This window comes from Carassius auratus, chromosome 6 (assembly GCF_003368295.1).
Source record: "Carassius auratus strain Wakin chromosome 6, ASM336829v1, whole genome shotgun sequence".
Classification (NCBI taxonomy): domain Eukaryota; kingdom Metazoa; phylum Chordata; class Actinopteri; order Cypriniformes; family Cyprinidae; genus Carassius; species Carassius auratus.
In genome coordinates, this window is record NC_039248.1 from 14,419,569 (window position 1) to 14,441,817 (window position 22,249).

Here is a 22,249-nt window from a genome sequence, read left to right on the forward strand (position 1 = left end):
TGTGATTATATTTGTTCTTTAACCTCTTAACTGTCACTCACATTTTTGAACATAGACTTTGTAGTGCACAATCCAAACTTAAATTTGTATAATTCATGAACGAAAATATTTTGTAACATGATATTGATGTACCATTTTCATGGTAATGCAATGTCTGATTTTATAATGGGTTTTAAAGGATGAATTTTGAGATTTTAAGTTTTCAGTTGATATATAATTTCGGATGATTTCTAAAATGTGATAGAGAAAAAGGCAACGAGGAAGTCTTTTTTTTTTTAAACAAAGGTCAAACCTCCAGTTATAATTTAGATTTTTGAGGGTGCACTCTTGTCATACATTAATCGATTACTTTTCCTACATAATTTTTAACAAAAAGTATTGGTAAAATATATATTTGGGAGTCTTAGACCTTTCCAACGATATATAGTTTGTCAAGATTAGATTAGATTTAATTGTAATATAGTGAAGTAAATGTAGGCGTCCCACAGGGTGGACGGGTGACAGTTAACAGGTTAAAATAAATGCCTGGCATAACAGGAAAACTGGGATTATTGGCATCAGACCAGAAACAGCTGGAAAAGAACCCAAACATATAATTCAGAATGTACAGATATTGATGTATGTGAAATTAAAACATTGGCACCACTAATTATTGTGTTAAAGACAGTATTTGACTCTTGACCAGCTTAATGCACAATACAACCTTTCAAAGCTTGAAGCTTTTGTGTAACAATAGTGCTGTTCTACACATATCAATCACATAGACAGTAATTAAAATACATGTCCTTTATGCTTTTTAATCTGAAACATGTTTGTGATGCTATAAAACCTTCTTATGGAAGGTCCTACATTTTTTAAACATGTATAGTGGGATAAAAATAAAAGCATAAAACAAAGAATGCATCAAAGAAGTGCAAATCATTAAGGTAATGTCAGTTTCTCTGAAACACTTGGTCATATGGCATATATTTTATGCTATACAGACATACTAACAACTGCACCTGCATTATACTGAAATAAACAGTTATTCTGTTTTTCTGGTGGAAAATCCAGATGAAATCCTGGCAGTGTGTGGAGAATTTTCTGCTTCACATAGACTTAATGTGTACATTTTAAAGAACAGGTTGATTGTTGAAGCAGAAAACAAGTTCAAGTAAATCCTACTTCTTTGAGAAACTTAATACCATGAATGCATTAGTGTTAGTGAGTTAGCTGTGTTACACATTAAAATACTTCCTGGACCGATCAACTTGTGATTCACAGATAAAAGTATATATTGCAGTATAACCTGTTTGGCGAAGTGTCTTAGCTGACCATTTGATCACACGGCGGCATTACTGCACAGTGCATTGTTTAAAACACAATACACATACTGCAAGAGTCCAGAACTGGCCTTTATGTTGACAGCAAGCAGGCTCCATCCCGATCCTCGTTCGTTTAGTCGATTATTCCAGCAAATGTGTTAATGGGGAGAGTCAATCCTTTGCTCATGTATTTGTTCAGTCCAGCATTACTGTCACCTTCTGCCGTGAACTTTGACTTCAAGGATTTTTGAACGTAATATCCAGGGTCTCGACATGGAGCAACCTCAATGCTGTGTTAGAAAATGTAGTACAATGAAAATTAATCAATGTTTCATCTAATCTGTATCACTCTGGGACCAGAAGAAGGCATTTCTAATTCTATGTCTTTATTATTCTTTAAATAAAGCTAATCAATTTTTTTTAAAGAATACACTACTGTTCAATAGTTTGGGCTCAGTAAGTTACACAGTTAACAAGTTAAACAGGTTGTTTTTCTTACGTAATACTTGTATTTTGAAATGTGACAATAATAAAAACCAAAAAGCACCAAATCAACATATTTGAATGAAGGATCATATCATATCGAAGACTGGAGTAATGGCTGCTGACAATTCAGTTTTGCCATCACATTTTGAAAAAAAAAAAAAAAAAAAAAAAATATATATATATATATATATATATATATATATATATATATATATATATATATATATATATATATATATATATATATATATATATATATATATATATATATATAAAACCCTATATTTATCTTTCCGAAAATACTAAAACAACTTACCAACTTCACACTTTTGATTGTGGGTAATGGACCACTTTATTAAAATGATAACATGAGCAGAAAAAGCACTGATTTCTTACCTCTCAACATTCATATATTTCCTTCGAAAGTCTTTGTCCAGACGTACTGTGAAAGTTGATTTGTCTGGCGTCTTCAATTTAAAATGGCATGTTCTGATCTTTGTCTCCTAAAAAAAGAAACAAATCACAGCATAAATATCTGAATACAGTTATAGTCCAAAACATAAAACTTGAGTTCAAAAAATAAAGAATAAAGATAGATAGATAAATAGATAGATAGATAGATAGATAGATAGATAGATAGATAGATAGATAGATAGATAGATAGATAGATAGATAGATAGATAGATAGATAGATAGATAGATAGATTTTCCAAAAAAAAAAAGAAAAAAAAAGAAAGAAAAAGTAGAGTTTTGTCTTAGCCAGACCTACCATGAAACTCTTTGGCTTTGTGTCACTGAAAGCGACCGTGAGACAGTTGAGATCTACAAAGTGGGAAGTAAAATAGTCATTTATTTAAAATTGTTCAGGCTGAAGTGAATGTTAATCTAACTGATTAACAAAAACAAATACCTTTTCAGTCAAATCATGTAACCTTACCTTCTGTTTTGTTTTGTGGTATTGCTGAAACCTGGGCGCCTGTTGTTCTGAATGAGAATCCTTTCTCAACCTCCCTGTTGCTTAGCGACACCTAAAAGGAATGTGAAGGGTCATATGAGGTCAACTAAAATTTGCTGGTCACTTAATTTTTAATTCTAGAAAAAATCCTGAATGTTTCTTTGTGACTTAAGAACGTCACTGACTGGAAAACCGACCAATCAGCAACACCAGTCTTATTGTATGTGACAAGGTAAATGAAAACTACTCTGATATCAACAAAGACAGCAGAAGTGATCCTCACTTTTAAGTAGCTAAACGAGATCAGGGCCCCACACAGCTCGGCAGGCATCTTCTTCTGTTTGACAGTGTCTAAGGAAAGAATGTTGGCTGTAAATACTGGCTGAATGAACTGCTGGCCGTAATTTAGGGTGGCAATACCTTTATGTGCAGCTTGGGCCTTTCTAAATTCCGGAAAATCCACTTCCAGGTCTGTGACAAAAACATCTTCCACAGGTTCTTTGGACTTGTTGAAAAAGTAAATCTGCAAAAATAGAATAGAAAATAAAAAAAAGAACGATAAATTTAAAAAAGTATTCTGTAGATCATTCAACAGCTTAAATAAGGACCCAAACAGCTTGACCTTCTGAGCTTGAACTGTGGCTCAGTACTTTCTCTTGTTTTTATGCTGCTTGCAAATCTTTTAATTTGTTTTTTCTACATGTAAATTTACTTGGTGACAAAATTACACCTGCAACTCATGCCATCATAATCACAAGCTGATCGGTCCAAAAATACTAACTACGTAAAACAGTACAAAAGGGAATTCATTCTCACCTTAATGTAGAAAATGTTGAAGTACACTGGCTGTTGTCCCATACGCACGTAATACGAGATGACATCAGATGAAAAAAGGTCAGATTCTTGTGGTTTACCAGTGCTGGACTGGAAGATAAAAAAAAAAAAAAAAAAAAAAAAAAAAACATTTGCATTTTGAGTTAATTATAGTTTAATGTTTTACTGACATCATTCTTTGGGAGTGATGTTTGGTATCTTTAATGTTCACTTGTAGTGTACTTATGTATTAAAAAAAACAAAAACTGTACTTGCACATAAAATACATTAAAGAAATAAAAGGTCACTTAAGTGTACTTAGAGTACACCTTCGTGACTCTCGTAACACACTTAAGTACAATTTTACAAAGTGCACTGTTATAAAGTCAAGCAATTCATCAATACAAATGTGTAAGTACACATTTATGTACATGGTGTAAAAGTTTCAATAAAATTACATTAAAGTATATTTTAGTTGACCATAAATGCCTGTCAGCATGTTAGGCAGTACCATTTAGCCATAGTACCAGGACAATAGAAGTTATTTTATAATTATAAATAAAGATGTACTTGAATCCTACATAAGTGGGTTTAAAAAGCACGCTAAAGTTCAGCATTTAATATACATTTAAATTTAAAATGTTATTTTATGCATTTAGCAGACGGTTTTATCCAAAGCAACTTACAGTGCATCCAGGCAAAATTTTTTTTATAAACTATAATTTATAACTTAAATGAATATAACTATAATATATAACCAGAATATTTTAATTTTATTGCAAATAAGACAAAAACATTACATTTAATTTGCACTTAAGTATAGTCTTTTCCTGTAATGTGTACTCTTAAGTATTTTAAAATTATGCTTATCTGCAGATATGTCATCAGCATGGTAATACTAATATATCTAAGGATTAAACTCTGGCATTTATTCACAAACTTCTTGATATACAAATCATTAAACTAACCATAAAAATTACCGGCAAGAGGAACATGTTTTTCACAATGAACAGCTGGTACAGTAGGTTTGCATTTACACCAGGAAATGCTAGAAAAAAATACCTGAAAGAGAAACTATCAAACTTCCCCATTCCATAAATGTAGGCTCATATTTCTAACCCAAGTATGGCTAATACACTAAACATCTTTGACATACCGTTTTTGCAAGATCAGGAATCATCTGTCCAAGACTACAGATGTTGCAATCGTACCACGGATCCACCATTCCAAGATAAGAGCCCAGAGCACAGATGTTATTGATTGTAGAAGGCAAATTCTCCTAAAACAGATATTCTGTAAGATCATAGTTCTGCTAAAACGGAAGACACTTTTTTTTGATGAAAGTAATCAGTATTCATCTCAGTACACTTGCTGAAGTTTCCAAAGGAAGGAAAGGGTATTTACCTTCACAGGAGAGGCTGTAGACGACAGGCGACCAACAGGGATGTAGTACATCTGTAGGTTGACTTTCATAGTAAGAAACCGTCTCCTGGCTTCCCGTTTCCTGTCAAGCATAACCAATATTTTGTTGTTCGAAACTTAATTCAATCATAACAGAAGCCTAAACACAAGGTGTGAAAGCATTTAGGGATCTGATGGTCTTAAAACAAGGAAACATACAGAAAACTTCCTTATTACAAAGAAACAAAAAGCTTCTTTAATAGACAATAATTGAAGTGATCGGTTTGTAGGGTCTGTTCTCTGTACAGTACATTTATAAAAAGGTTAGTTCACCCAAAAATGAAAATTAGCTCGTGATTTATTCACCCTCAATGCATCATATGTCTATACTGTATGATCTTCTTCTTTTAGACAACAAGATTTTTTTTGTACGACAGTTAGCGTAAGCTAGAGAAAACGGATTATATATGGATAATTTTCTAACAAAAATGCATCGATTTGCAACAGTAGGCCTATATTTACCCCCCGGAGCAATGTAAGGCAATTTTTATTATGGATGGATGCACTTTATTGGACTTCTTTTGGACTGTTGAACAAAAACACCCACCCACTGCCATTATAAATCTAAGAAGAGTCAGGACATTTCAACTCCAATTGGATTCCTCTAAAAGAAGAAAGTCATATACACCTTGAGTAAATCATGGTCTAATTTTCATTTTTGGTTGAACAAACCCTTTAAGTAATTTAGTGAAATCTTGTATCAACAAAATCATGTGGTGCAGAAAACATGAAAAAAATAATAATTAATGAAAAGGACCATTTTTTCAATGAACCACTTTATTAAAAAATAATGAGTACAGTAGCACTTTATTTTACATTCCTGTTCCTCATGTACATACTATGTTCTTATTATAGTAATTACAATAACTATGTAATAACTAGGTACTAACCCTGAACCTACCCCTAAACCTAACCCTACCCCATGTAGTTACCTTGTATTACCAGAACTTTCTTAGAAAAATTAATTGTAAGTACACTCTAAGTACATGTTAGTACACGTACTGTAAAATAAAGTGCAACCAAATAATGTATTATACAAATATATGTTACTACTTTTTACTACTTTTTACTTGATGGTTATATCACATCATTAACACTCTAATTTCTCTTTGAGTGAAAAAATAACAAATATCACAGATGAGATAACATCTCCCATTCCCTTTAAAAGCCAGTTGCACTCACACCATGGCAGGTTTGCTTTCATGGCGGAATTAAATTTTTCAATATTGCGCCAGACTTTAAACCAGGTTTGAGTTGGTCTATGGAGCAGTCTATTTTCAATTCCTAAAAATAGCAATGCACCAACAATGCGCCTGAATGCACCTCTTTTTTAGACCAGCAAGCCCATGCCATGAATGCATTTGTTATTTAAACAAGGCAGAACAGGACGTGTGAATGAGAACTACGTCAGGCTGAAACTAGCAAAAACACTTGCACTGGGTTTATGATAGGGCTCAATATATCATACCTTAACCAGTAGTATGCCCTGGCTAGCCTTCCCACTGCCCGGTCATCTCCCATGACCACTATTTTAGCAGTGTAGTCCCGTTCTTCCTTGGGCAAGTTGGTACTACTATTTCCTGCTCTCCTCTGCAGTGTGCCACTGCTGCAAGCGGTGCCTGTCTCCTCCAGTGCTTCCTGCATCAGAGCCATGCTTTCGGTTACAGTCGGCTTTACCTTAATTCCTCCACGCCGTGACAGTCGGCCACTGGTAATTTCAGGCTTTAAGGTTCTTCCTCCAGGAAATTCCATGTCAAAAGCCTCAGTTCCCTGCATGTCACGCTCTATCCCACTGTCCGTTGACATGACAGAGTACCGTGGCATATCTGAGTTGAGGTCTATGGGTAAGTCAGACATATAGAAGTCCTCTGAACTCATCAGGTTTTCACTGAATGATCCAGAACGGACGAATTTGGCCAGTTCTCTCCCTGTGGGCAGAGAGGATGAAAATAAATATTGTATTTTAGTGAATAGCCTCAAATCTCTTGGGTTTAGATGAGGTCATCTAGGCTACGGTCTATTTCTATGCGATTTAACCCTAAAAATACTTTTCTTGCTATATTCTAATGCAAGGATAGGCAATGTCAGTCCTGGAGTGCCGATGTCCTGCAGAGTTAAGCTTCAACCTTGAAAAAAGTCCTCACCTGCCTGTAGCCCTAGTAATTCTGTAGACCTTAATTAGTTTGTAGAGGTTTGTTTGATTAGGGTTGGAGCTTAACTCTGCAGGACAGCTGCAGTCCAGAATTGACATTGCCTATGTCAAATTTTTTATATTTCAGACTTAAATAAAAGTACTTGTGTTTCCTGAAAAAAAAAAAAAAAAAAAAAAAAAAACACTGGAATCTCCTTTAGAGTATCAATTCTCAACAATGTCACATACTATGCTCAGATTCACCAAGAGACCAAAGTCTGCAGTCAATTCAGTCAATTCAATCAATGCAATCAATGCAATAAATCAATCAATGTCAAAGGCTATTAACACTAACACACACATACACACAATAACAAAAGAAAGCAAATCAGTAGCTGGGACAAAGACATGGAGAGTTAAGGAGACTCAACACATTTGGCGCAAGTTCGAATCCACTGTGTTTTGAATTCCAAACTTATTCCTATCACATATCAGCTTGTTTATACGAAATTAAAAAGAAGAAAATATTCAAAATGTGCTAATAGGTATTTAATAGTGGGAATAAAGCTTTTTACAAGCATTCACTAGGCCTACTTGAAACTGGATATGGTCCTTCCTGGACCTATGAGGACACCTTTACTGATCTGCAGGTTATGGAGCAGGTATAGGGAGGGGATAGGGACAAGTAAGGTCCCAACAAGTTAGAATTAATTCATGATTTTAATCATTATGTAATGACTAAGTTGTTATTACTGCATACTGCTTTATTACAATACACTGAGGTGCCAATTGTATCTGACACAACTAATTTGAATATTTTTCAATATTTATTATTATCTTGCAACACTAGTACAAATAGCCCCGGCCAAAAACATTTTTGTAAATGAAATCCACTTACAGAGCTCCTCCTCCTCCCACCACAGATGGAAACTCATCTCCGGATTGGGAAGCGGAACATCACACAGGGAGCCGTCGGACAATAGACCTGAAACCCAAAACACCGTCACAATGACACCACAAACAAATCCTGCTTCCTGATTCAGCTACACAAGTTGGATATCAAAAAAGGAGGAAAAAATATATCTAGGTCTTTTATTAGAGGAAAAAAAGCTATTTTGGTACAGATGGAGTTGGTAAAGAGTTTTTGTTTGTGTTTGTGAGAGTGCAGAATAGAATATAGTGATAGAAATAGAAATGGAAACAAGAGCGTACCTTTTCTGTCACGGAGGATCTGTAAGTATAACTCTTGTAGTTTCTGTCTGGTCTGACCCCGATCAACTCTGTTAATGCCTGTGCTCTGGTCTACTGTTGCAAGCACTTCATTTAGGTACGACTCCACATCCTGGTCCATTTCCTGACATAAGCACAGACAGGTAATCAGACACACAAACACTTACACAGAAAGCCACACAGCATGGAATCACACATGCAGATGCACACACAAACATACAGCCATAATTCAGACAGACACATATGGGATGTCCAGTGGATGTCCTGCCCTGTTGCTTTGAGTTTTCTGAAAATAAACTGCAGACGGCTAACGTTTGGACAGAGACAGAGAGATGCTGACCTGAAATAAATGCTCACCCTTTGTCTCCATCATTGTATAGTCTCACAACTAAAATTATATAGTACTTAAACTGTTAAACACAGGTTAAATGTAGGTACAGACCATTTCCTATTCATTTAGAATACTTAATTCTTTTTCTTCAAATAAACTTTTTTTAGCAGAGGAGTTTTGACTAGGTAAGAGCAAAATGGCATGTTGTACTATGTCCCAGTAATCATTTCTGATTCACAGTTGGTTGCTGTGACAAAATGTAACATCTGAATACTTGTACTCTTGACCCTTGTGATAAATGATGCTGCCTAGAAAACGGCATATGATGTATATCAGAAAAGTATATAATTCATACCAGATCCATGTACATATGGTGATACATTATGCAAAAAAAATACATAACAGGACCTACTACAGGACTACCATTCAAAAGTTTCGGGTCAGTATGAGTTTTTACTCTTTTATTGTCTCTTATTATAAAATTCGTAACAATGTAAAGTTACTTTTCAGCAATTAAATGCATAATTTTTAAATAAAATTTATTACAAAGAAATCTGACTGATCCCTAACTTCTTCAATTAGTTTCTATTACATTGTTTTACCAACAAACAATGAAAAAAGTGCAGAAAAAGTTCATCTTTTCAAGTGTATCATTTATGCAGCATCTTATGTTTTATCTCTGTAAGCATTACTTGGATACTTAGATATGCATTAGTCAGTTTCAGGATCTAAGATTTGTTAGTGAACTTCTTGGCTATGATAGTCCACAACTAGCTTTTCTAGACAACATCACTGACCTGCAAAGCATCATTGAGAGAGGGCCCATGACAATCCTCTCCCAGCGCCGCCTGAAGACTGTGCTGCACTACACAGCGCATCAAGCTCAATGGGTTCCGGAACATTCCTTGAGCCTCAATATCAGCCTTCAGAACCGTGCTAAGTGACTCGGAAAATACTGCAGGATCCGCAAACACAAACACCCTGAACATGGCACAGAACACAGCCATCAAAAACTCATGAACACAGTTATTCAGAGAGAGAGACATTGATCTGATTCACTTCTAACTGGGCGGACATGAGGTTTATTTGATAAAGCTTCCTGCTGACTTCAGCAGCCGCATCAACCTCAAACTCATGTAGACTGGAAGCAATTATTACCAGCATAAAAAAATAATCCATATGATAACAGGCTTTAAATATTTGGATGCACAACACATTAAAACTGTTGACTTCACAAATAATTACTATGCCGGTTTTCCCCATTTACTCCTATGTTATGTGTTGCATTAGATAAAATTGTTGCATTTTTGTTTTTTTCTCATAAATCAATATTTTCTTAATATAATTATGTCCACATATAGTAGATGTAATCACAGATGTACATTATTTAATATTAATACAGATATATGCTCCACTAATGTTTGACAACCAGAAAGTGGCTACATTGTGCTTGGGTAGCAAAATACTTCAACAAAAAAATGTATCACAAACTCACAATGAGCATTTAAACTGTAAACAATATTTATATTGTTTCTAATAAATGTCTTCTGTTAAACAGTGTATGTGCTACATTTGGCACTTATTTTTACATAAAAAAAAAAAAAAAAGAAGTTCAATCTGTTTTGAAAACACATTGACATTGACTCACCTCTCCTGGTGAGGATAGTGTTCATTTTTCAGATTTTGTTCTGCGATTATCATTTTCTGATACAAAAGGCCTATGAGAAAAAAGAAATGCACGTCATACACACAGGGATCATGTTTACTTAATTATGACTTAATTAATGATAAGTTTTTCTTGGCTACAAGCCAACAGAAAAACTGAGATCAGGAGAGATGCTTATCAGATTTTGTTTGAGGAAAGTCACAAACCTGGAGCAAGTCGTTCTGCTTTCATTTGGCCAGCATAACTAAGGCCCACAGTGCAGTACGGCTGAGGCAGAGTCAACAACCTCTTGCAGAAGTCATAAACTCGTTTATAGAGGTCATCAGGTATGCATACTGTCTGCAAAGAAACACAAGGAAGGATGTGTGTGTAAGTGAATAAACCCTCAGACTTCCCTCCAAGACAAATGAGCCAATGTCTAAAACAGCATCATAATATTGACACATTTCTATGTTTCATTTCAAAGAAACAATTTTGGTGCTGTCTTTAATTCCCACTTGATGGAATATCTGGATCCTGATTGAAAACCAGCTGAGAATCACTAGCCGAAAAGTAAAATGAAGGACAGTTAAAAGCTCTGGGAGTAGCCATCCTTTCTCTTACCTGCATCACAGCATATATAAGTGTATGAAGTAGAGGAATGAGATGATTCTTGCAGTCAGTTCTTTCAGCCTGTATACGAAAACAAGGAAAATCATCCAATCATTCCCTAATTCATATAAATCATTCTATAAGTCATTCACAGCCAACAGTTTTTCTTTGTGGAATTAAACACATTATGTGTAAATTAACTGTTGTTAGTAGTCAATTATCCTGTAATTGTTAACTATTATTATAATAAGTGAACTCTTTGTAGTGACAGTAGCAATAGGTAATAATTTCAAGCTTCTTAGGCAAGTACCTTTAAATAATGCTGTCATAATAAACACTAAATACAATAATAGTATTTAGGTCATACTAACTGAACATGCGTGAACTAATTTGACAGCTACTAAAATGGGAAATGTAATGGTATATTTCAAAAAGCATTATGTCATGGAAACTGGTGACTCACTCTTTCTAGTTCCTTGATGGCCACTCTCACCAAAGCCAGACTCCTGAGTGAACTGTCCTGCACTTTCTTGTGTAATGTCCACCTCAGCATTCCTGCAGAATGAACAAAAACGAACAGCTCTTATATACACAACTAGAATATGCCTGCAACAAATTTTGTGCATTGATACTGCCATTTGAAACTGGCACCCCAGATGTTGCATGCTACTGATGCTTACAGAGTAGCTTGAGTTTTTGACATGGCCTTTATACGCAACATGAACAGATCACTCTAACGATTAGATTACAGATTGTGGTTCTTAAAGAAACCGTGTCTTTTTTAACTCGTCTTTTTCTTTTCATAGCATGTATGGCAATCAACTGTATCTAAGTTTGGCCTTCAGGTGTGCTATTTTATTAGGTGTAATCTTTAAGTGTCAGTCATACCTTTATTGACAGCTGGTTGCTCAATGTCCATTTCTCTCATAATGGTTAGCAGGGAACGGTAGATTTCGGATTCAATGGCAGCATATTCAGCTTTAAAGAGAAGCCAACAACATAGCATTTGAATGCTGATATAAATCAAGTGATATGTGATCCTGGATCACAAAATCAGTCTTAAGTCACTGGGGTATATTTGCAGCTATAGCCCAAATTACACTGTATGGGTCAAAATTATTGATTTTTCTTTTATGCCATTATCTTTTAGAATATTAAGTAAAGATGTTTCATGATAATATTTTGTAAATGTCCTACTGTAAATATATAAAAACGTTCTGATTAGTAATATGCATTGCTAAGAACTTCATTTGGACAACGTTAAAGAATACATTTTCTCAATATTTAGATTTTTTTGCACCTCAGATGTATCTCAGTTGTATTTACCCTAACAAACCATAAATCAATGGGAAGCTCATTTATTCATCTTTCAGATAATGTATAAATCTCAATTTCAGAAAAACTGACCCTTATGACTGATTTTGTGGTCAAGGGTCACATATGTGTGAGATATTCTACCATTTAAAGGTCTGGGGTCAGTTGGGGTCAAAGTTCATCAAAATACTGTTTTTAACTGTTAGAATGTCACTGAAGACTAGAGTAATGGATACTGAAAATTCATCTTTGCTATCACTGGAATAAATTACATTTTAAAATGTAATGTAATATAAAATATCACAATATTACTGTTTAACAACCCAGGCTTCTTTAAAAACATATATATTTTTTTAAAATGGTACTGCAAATGTTTAAGTATCAAGTAGATAATCAATTATGAAAATAGTGATTTGTCACCTTCTGTTATTTATAATGTATTCTAAAAAGGTGTAACTCTCACCTGCCGGGTCCTCAACATTAATACTGCTAGAATTTCTCCAAGATGCCATGCTGTGGCTTGGTCCTTACATAATGAGGTAAACGTAACAAATCACCAATGTGACTGCTGACACAAAGACAAAATATAATCAGAAAATGAGTATAGAAAATTAAAAGACAAAATGAACACATTAAATTTACAATATACTAAATTCTGGCATCATTTACTCGGTCTCACGTTGTTCCATTTCTCCCACAGAACGCCATAGAACAGAATTTGTGGAACATCTGGGTCCAAACAACATTTGACTGCATTGAATGAAAAAATAAAAACTGAAAAAATGTATATATATATTTGTGCTCCACAGAAGAAAGAAATGCATCCAGGTTTGGAATGACATGATCTCGAGTAAATGTTTTGCTGAACTATTCCTTTAATGCGCTGGTCACATTATCCTGACTCACTCTTCTATTTTCCACTTCATGATGCTGAAATTTAATCTCACTTAAATTGTACATTCATGAGCTTATAAAACACAGTAGATAATATCAAGATATTCTTGGCATGATTATATGCAACACTAAACTGTTTACAGTAATTGATAACTAAGGTTGTTTACCAAAAAGCAAACACACTCGCAGATGACCATGGCTAACAGCCTCAGGTGCACGTTTACCCACTACTGATTAAACAAGAAGACTTCCCCTTCATTTCAGGCACGGTTTATAACTGTCCAGAAACACAATGCAACTAACTGCTCCATTGCTAAGACACTTTTAAGTTACAACAGAATCTAAAAAACTAGAAAGAGGAAAGGGAAAGGGAGAGAAAAAAAAAACAATACTACGATAAAAAGCCAGAACGAGTGTAAAAAAGCATGTAGATTAAATAAACGAAACTAAACAAGGGGCCCTTTTTAGTGTCCGACACAGCTCGTAATTATGCAACTTTCCGACAGCTTGGTTTCTCAGTGCAGAGACGCATATTTCACAGGTTATCTATAGTGAGCAGCAACCGTCTGTTAGTGCATTAAAATGTTGAAGTCTGCTGAAGAAAAAGAAGTCTGGTGCCTTACCTTTCGTCCTTGTGAGACTATCAGTGGACTACATCATATGCCGCATGTATAAAAAACATATGCTGGCCAAACAGTCACACTGAGAGTTGCACACTGTGTAACACTTCCTCTTACTGCTGCGGCTGTCACTGAGGACAACTGCAACTCTGACTCAAAGCTGAGTGAATGTGAGGGAGGGACGAGAGAGAGAGAGAGAGAGAGAGAGAGAGGCACCACAGAGGAAAGTTTAGAAGGAGGATCAGGGGAGAAACAGCGGCTAAATGTGTGAAAGACGCGCGCAAAGTGGGTGTGTGGACACACCGAAAGGAAAGTCCTTTTGAATTTGTTTGATTAATTTATCACACCCAAACAACACCCTGATCTGGATTTTGGGCAAGTTCAGCATGAACGTTCATAGCCAAACAATGTGACACATACTCAGGTGTGGTTTGTATGGGCCTAGTGCTGCAGAACGGCAAAACTAGCACACAGAGATGAAGCCCCTGATCCTGCACAAAAAGACATTGAACAAGTGAAGAGAAACAGGGTCAAGAGCGCTGCATCAGCACAGAAAGCAGCTCGCTGAACCACAGGCTTCCTGTCGCTCACTTGGCCCTCACTCTAAGAGAGACAGTGTAGATGACAGGACCTGACACATATCCTGTCCCCATAAATGTGGGGGCGGACCACACACACGGCTGAGATATATTTAGGGCCAGTCAAGAGAGAAAAAATTACGCTTAGAAACTTTTACTTTCTCACTTTATGTTCAGTCTTTACTTCTGCTTAGAGATAATGGCTCTGCATGCAGTATGTAAAAATGTCACGTGGTGTAACTTGAAGTAAAATTTATTTTATATTTGAACTTACTCTTAGAATGTATGTGTTCATATTTGAATCATTATTTTCAAAAAGTTTTCAAATATGACACTTTTCAAATATTAATAAGAAGAAAAGTTTTTTTTTTATTAGGATTATTTAATAATAAACACCATATATGCTGATATACTTAAATTGATAAATTTTAGGTTTTTATGTTATGTTTCTCAAAGTTGGTTTATGTTTTATGGTTTAAGTTTTTTGCACCAATAAAGGTTAAATAATTGTCAAAATGGTCATTTTGATCAGAAAAACATCTAGGTTTGACAGTCTGGACATCTTTATCTAACATCATTATCACTATGGTTGGTAGACATACAAGCAAAGCCCAAAGCTGACTCAAAACCTACACAAAAGGGATGAAAATCTGCCCAATTTTTTCCTTTGTCCAATCACAGTTGTAGGATTCCCATAAAGGGCTCTAAATAAACATTTTAATTTTGATTATTCTTTTTTTAAGAATAAGAGTAAGAATAAGAATTTTAAGAGTTTTAAATCTTAATTAGATGACTTTAGCTAGACATGTTTACAGTGAATGTAGGGTGAATTTCTAACTATTTAATCTGTATTTTATTTCCTGTCCTACTTACTTTTTACATTTCGGTACATCCAAAAAAATGAAAATTCTGTCATCATTTACTCACTCTGATGCTGTTCTGTATGAGTTTCTTCTTGCTGAACACAAAAGATATTCTGAAAAACATGTACCAAACAGTTTCCTGGCTATATCTACGATGCCAAACTCAAGTATTTTGCCTTAAATTTCCATGTGTGAGCGGAATTCACCTTAGTTTGTGAAAAATAAAAAAATAAATGTGTCCCTCATACTATCTCACCTCGATCGTTCAGCGGTCCTTAGGTTGCCAGGTAGCCTATTCTTTAATAAATTGGTAAAAGCATCTACTTTCAATTTTCTTTGTCTAATCATTCATTGGCGGTCACAGTACATTATATAAGTAGCCCAAAAAATGCAACAAGCGGCTCTGTGGCCTAATGTTTCCCGCGACTGCATTTTCAAAATAGCACAGCTCTGCTGAAAACTCGCAACCCTGGCAGCACGTTTACAGAAGACCTAGGGATAGTTCACCTAAAAATGAAAATTCTGGCGTTAATTACTCACCCTCGTGTCGTTTCAACCCTGTAGGAGAATGGATGGCAGGTTTATGCAAGATCACTGTCCTTCTTTGCAACTGTTCGTGTGTATGTGTGTGTGTGTGCAGTAACTATATTATGGCACACTCAGTCAAGCTTCACTGCTGCAGACTTTTCAGAATCTCTGGGGATGAAAACTCTCAGAACTCCTCATTAGATCAGCCCTGCATTGCCTATGGCACTCACCTTTGAAAGCTACCTGACATGCTGTATGCAGACAGTACCCTACTTTTATAGGGTTCATCTGGACTAGAAACACAGAGTTCTAAGAACTAACAGGAAAAACAACCACTTCCTCCTGCATGCTATTTTTAGTTGCTTTAACAAGCTGTGTAAATCCTATAGATTCAGCTGTGTAATGTTAAGTGAAGTAAAATGCATTTGTTGTGTTTTAAAATAGTGTCTATTATTTTAAAAACAAATACTTGTGACAGGCCTAAAGTATTTAGCTAAATAATTATATTATAATAATTTTGTCAGTGGCAAGTAAACAGCTAGATCTTGTGATGAACTTGAACACCAATGGATGAACTTTTGGTGCACGAGTTTGAACTTCCTCTAAACCTCATTTTAACTAATTGTACTGCCTCTAATAACTGAAGCCGCTAGTCAAGTCTAAAATAGCAATAGTGAAATGCAGTGATATAACAGTTTTCTAATTTAATACAATTATATAATAGTGTCAGCAAGACAGTTTGACCTAAAGGTTGAACTGACAGTTGAATATATCAGAACAGTTTAGTATCTGTCCCTCTTTAATGACAGAAACGCTTGATTTGACATGAACTCCACGTTTGTGTGAAACCTGATGATCATGTTACTCATCATAATTTGACAGTGTTCCAAAAAAAAATTGCATGTTTCAGTGAAAACAAGGAAATCTGATAATCTTTCTTTTTAAAAGGAACCCACGATTAACATCATACATTTTCTTTTCCTTGTGAACAGTGGAGTATGTTTTATAATTTTAAACTTTCAGTTCATTTCCAGGTTTAAAAGATTTTTTTGATTGCAGAATTCAAATGTAATCTTTGATTTTTTTTTTTTTTTTTTGCCCTTTTAAGACCTTTTCACATAAAAGTGAAGCCTATGATATGATATAAATGGGCAAAATATTATAATTAACATTTAAGTTCAATTCTAGATGGCATACATATATGTAGAACATTTCATAATGAATTAACATGACTGTAAAGTTAAGACCAGGATGTACTTAAAAATAAAAAAAATAAACAGTGGGAAAGAAAACAGGGACTTCCGATTGTGCGTCTCTGCTACAAACTTCTCACAAAACAGGAAATCTCTCTGAAACACACCTTCAGATGGGAAGACAGCCTGCAGGGCTGTGGAAATCCCCACACTAGGACGGTACACACTTCACTCTCACAAAGAGGAAGAACCCTTTTGATTTGCACGCGCCATACTGGCCAATGATCTTTCTGTCAGAACAACAAGAATTGGCTTGCTAGCAAGATATTTGGAAACATAACTGAGGAAAACCTTTTGCAGCTTCTCACATACTGTATGTACATTAAACTATAATTATAAAAACACAAAGGAAAGTTAAAACAAAAATGAAAATTCAACCATTTAATGTTGTTAATTAATTTTAACACAGTAAGCTGTACATTTATTATTTTATATATAAAAATATTTGTTAAAGGAACACTCCACTATTTTTTTATTTTTTTAAATAGGCTCATTTTCCAACTCCCCTAGAGTTAAACAGTTGTGTTTTACCATTTTCGGTCTGGCCGTAGCACTTTTAGCTTAGCTGATCTGAGCAGAGCGTTAGCATCTCGCTCAAAAATGACCAAAGAGTTTCAATATTTTTCCTATTTAAAACTCGACTCTTCTGTAGTTACATCGTGTACTAAGATAGACAGAAAATGAAAAGTTGCGATTTTCTAGGCCGATATAGCTACGAACAATTATCTATGCTAAGCTACAGCTAAAGTGCTACCACCAGATCCGAAGATCTCTAGGGGAGTTGGAAAATGAGCCTATTTTCAAAAATAGTGGAGTGTTCCTTTAACATTATACCTAATCGAAACAAATTGTATTTGGTAGATAGGTTCATTAAATAATATTATCAGATATAATGTTTGGTTTTAATTAACTAATTAATTAACATTAACTAAGACTAATACATGCTTTAAAAGTACTTTCATTGTTCATGCTAACAAATCAACTAAGGTTAAACCTTACATTGTAAAGTGTTTTCCATTTTTGGGTGAACTAAATGTAAACCTGTGTAAACCTAATCAAGACAAATGAACAAAGCTATAGGCCTATATTACAGTTTATTGAATAAAGCAGGCCACCAGAAAGTTGTTTTACAGTTATGGAGTATCAATTACTCAGATATCCTGTATTCACTGCTAGACAATATAAGGAAGCAGTGGACAGTGATCAGTGCCTGCCGCTAACATCAGTGGTCTGCCTCTCTGGACATGGGAAATGTGTTTGTGTAGGGAGAGGGAGGTCTACCTTAAATGATCTTGGCCAAATGCAATGGAGCCAAAGGCAGATTCATGCATTGACAGGAACATTTAGTAAACCTGCCAGAAGTCTGCAGAGGGAAGTGTGAAGTGTGTCAGTCGCTCAATATTAAAGTCATCTATTGTCTCAGATCATATAGAATACACAGTGACATGAAAGCTGCTGTTACCAAATGACCTTGACAAAACAAAACCAACAAGAAATTATTTATTTGAGAGTATACCACAAAAATAATTATTACTTTATTGTTGTTTGGTAAGAATGTTTCTCAGCTTCACAATACCTCTCATGCTTACGGAGTTACACCTAAAGGAAAATCACCCAAAAATGTGAATACTGTCATCATTTACTCACATCTTAGGAATGCATTTGAAAATATTTTTTATATTCTATCTTCATTTTTGTTCCTTCCAATTGACAGTCCACACAACCAAAAACCTATTGTATCCGTAAAGTACAAAAATACATTGTAAAATAGCATAAACGTAGCTCACTTGTTGTGCTTCACTTTACCATATTCAGTGTAATATGAGCATTTATTAATGTTTACATATAAATAAAAGCCTAAATTAACTCTGGTTATCAGATGATGTCTTGGTGTATTTTCAAAATATTTGGATTATTTTTCACTCAACTGGTTTGGATTACTTTTATGATGTATTTTTATATATATTTTGACATGTGTGGACATTTTGATTGTGTGGACTTGCCCTCACATTGTTTCAAACCTGTATGAATTTGTTTCTTCTGCGGAACACAAAAGCAGGTATTTTAAAGAATAATGGTCAAATATATCACTGCTGATGAATTGTACCAGAAAAGATGTATGAATCACAATTGCTCCACTAAGACAAAAACAGTAACAGTTATTGCTGTGCAGTAATGCATACAGGGTTTTACACAATAATCTTCATGTCAACAGATTATCAAGCACTAATAATTACCGGTTTATACTGAGATATTTCATGATGCATCAGGTTTAACAAAGACTCTGTGACATAACAAACTCTATTTTTATATACAGTAGACTTACATCTAAGAGAAGTTGGCCTCTCAATAGCAAAAAGATGCCTTTGGGCAGACTGAACCTTTGAAACTTTGGCACAGACATACCTGACCTAAATGGGAAATAAACTACAGGCAGCTGAAGCATGAAGCATGAGGTATGCCTATAAATCCACTCACAAAAACAGACCACTGCTTTCAGTCATTCTTCCTTCATTCTCTTCTACCAGTATCCTAGAAGCATCAACAATAGCACATGATTTTATCTAAAATCATAGGATTATTATACTACACATCCAAATCATAATAAACCAGGGTTTATGGCAAAATGCATCTGAGAGATATTTAAAACAGTGATTAATTCTTATGTTTCTTATGTTATGTAACATATCATGTTTATCATATCCTCCTTGCATCTTGCTTTTGCAATCAGCACAAGAACTAAATCATTCCCCTAGCGTCTTCCACACCAGTAATACAATCCCGGAAACATTGGCTCAAAACATGGGAGGAGACTATTAACTTGGATCTTATTTTAGCATCAGTGTTATTGTTATTATTTAACTACACAGAGAAGAAAAACTACATGTAAATACTGTTTCTTCCTGAGAAGGGTTGTGTGTCGCAAGAGCAGAAATGAGACCACTGAGTAACTTCCTGCAAGAAAATTAGTCTAGGTTCCCCATTCCATTCAAATAAATGTATGAAAAAGCCTGCGCAGACACTAAAACCGCACATTTTTTTAGCAGATGAAAAATGATCTAATTGAAACCGTGAAACTTGTTTTATGTCATATTTTAAGTTTTTTTTGGTCACACTTTATTTTAGGGTCCAATTCTCACTATTAACTAACCATTAACTATGACTTTTGCCTGAATGAACTCCTTATTTGCTGCTTATTAATAGTTTATAAGGTAGTTGTTAAGTTTAGGGTATTAGGTAGGATTATGGATGTCATGCATTATATGTACTTTGTAAGCACTAATAAACAGCCAATATGTTAATAATAAACATGCTAATAAGCAACTACTTATTAGTGTGAATTGGACCCTATACTAAAGTGTTAACAAAAAATTCCTGTTTTTTTGCATGTCTAGCAACTGAACACGTTTTTCCACAGCATTTCCCCCCCACTGATAATCTTCATTTGTATTTGCATATTAAGATAAGGATACAAATAAAACAAGCTTGTTTTTAAGGAGTTCTAATCATATCTATTTCTTGTAAGTAGTTTAGGCTGCTGACACAATGGCAAAAGAACTACCAACTTGGACAAGAAGACTTAATAGGCCAACTATAATCAAGTCTGCTTTCTCGTACAGACCATATGCCATAGATATGATCTAGATGTAGATAACGCATTTGAATGTTCCAAACAACATTTCAGAAGCTGTCTGACACAAATTGCCACACAATCATAGTTGTAAAAACCTGATATCTGTGGTGGGTTTTTTTAAGAGCTTTTTTTTTTTTTTTTTACCATGCGCACAATTATCTAACACTACTGCAAATCTAAATCCTGTGGAAATCAGCTACTGTTGCAGATACAGATATTCATACATATCTGTATAGATATCTAAGGGCTATATGCAGCTGATGTTCAACTTAGTGTTTCCTGTAAAGAGCTTTCACATGATGAAAGGATGTTGCGCATGGGCAGCCATTAAAATAAATGAATGAAACTGTCAGAAAAACTCATTATTTTTACCATTAACCCCTGCCTGACTCTGAGCAGTAAATGGTGTTTTGTTCCTGAATGATCCAGTGTTGTGAAATAAATGGTTGAATGGATTATTCTGTGGCTCATAATCAAGCAGCAACCTCCTGCTCTCTTAAGTGAGAGTTAAGTGACTTAAAGAGGTCCTATTATGCTCTTTCACTTTTTGAATTTTAGTCAGTGTGTAGTGTGTATGTTTGGGCATAAAAGATATACAAAGTTACAAATATCAAAGTCCACTCCAAATGGCAAATCCCTTTTCTAGAACTACAACGAATGGCTCGTTTGGACTACAGTATTTGTTTTCCGGGTTTTATGACATCACAACAATCCACAACATGGATTTCGATGAGCTTGTACTGTCTTTCGCGATGGCGTCGAAAGTGTCTTATTATATTGAGGGTTCATTACCAACTTTATTTAGACCAACAAGCATCTCTGAATCACAACGCGAAGTATGATTATGAAGTTATGTGTTTGTTTTCTCCCGAGCGTCTTATCAGTATGTGTGCTGTCTGCAGCCTTTGTCTACGCTGATCGTCATGTACAAACACGTCATTAAAATGAAGTGTAACTCCGTGAATACTCAACAAAGAGAAATGAGAGAGATATCTATAGAAAGCTTGACATGTCTTCTTTAAAACTAAACAAGTGCTGCCGAAAACCGATATTCTGTGATAAAGTGATTCATATGAAAACAACGCAATCTCTTCAATATATCTAATGTGACCACACCCCCGCGCTTGAACGCTCTATTCAGATTCAAACTAAAGCGCGCCTTGAATACACCCACAAAGAAGAAAAAGAAGCGAGACTGTTCGAGTTTTTTATTTTACTGTTTGCTTCGCGGTGAGAGGAATAAGACACAATTCACCCCAAAAAGATGCTAACGCATTGTTTACCATGAAGTTGTGTGCGGAACAAACAATCAAAACTGACTATGTTAGTTGACCAATCAGAACACAGTATGCTACCGAAAGGTGGGGTTTAAAGAAACTGAATCTTTTGAACAGCTTCGCGCGAACCGTTTGGGGATCTCTGAGAACTGAGGTAATTTCAAAATGATATTCTGCCAAAATGACAATGTTTTTTAACTTTGGATGGATTTAAACCTGTTGTACAGGACTTATAAACAGTGATAGGAAGCTTAGAATTTTCAACTTACTGGCTCTTTAAACTGTAATTCGTCAACTGGCCACTAGAGGCTGGCTGCAAA

At 35.0% G+C, this 22,249-nt stretch overlaps 1 protein-coding gene across 2 annotated transcripts; it reads right to left on the reverse strand.

Moving 5' to 3' along the window:
• Positions 1-416: 416 nt before the first annotated feature.
• On the reverse strand, positions 417-13,957 carry pik3r6 (phosphoinositide-3-kinase regulatory subunit 6). Of its 2 annotated transcripts, none has more exons than XM_026262991.1 (20): positions 13,800-13,957; positions 12,746-12,850; positions 11,857-11,946; positions 11,432-11,523; positions 10,981-11,049; positions 10,584-10,716; positions 10,360-10,429; positions 9,509-9,692; positions 8,363-8,504; positions 8,049-8,135; positions 6,488-6,947; positions 4,963-5,062; positions 4,715-4,837; positions 3,562-3,669; positions 3,166-3,268; positions 3,029-3,096; positions 2,728-2,818; positions 2,560-2,612; positions 2,187-2,293; positions 417-1,594 (listed from the first exon to the last, which is right to left on the reverse strand). In XM_026262991.1, the coding sequence occupies exons 2-20, from the start codon at positions 12,792-12,794 to the stop codon at positions 1,438-1,440; spliced, it is 2,286 nt and encodes a 761-aa protein (XP_026118776.1). In that variant the 5' UTR covers positions 12,795-12,850; positions 13,800-13,957; the 3' UTR covers positions 417-1,437. The 2 variants fall into 2 exon arrangements, with proteins under 2 accessions (XP_026118776.1, XP_026118777.1); XM_026262992.1 differs by having other exon boundaries at positions 12,746-12,847; positions 13,800-13,954.
• Between the last annotated feature and the right edge of the window lie 8,292 nt (positions 13,958-22,249).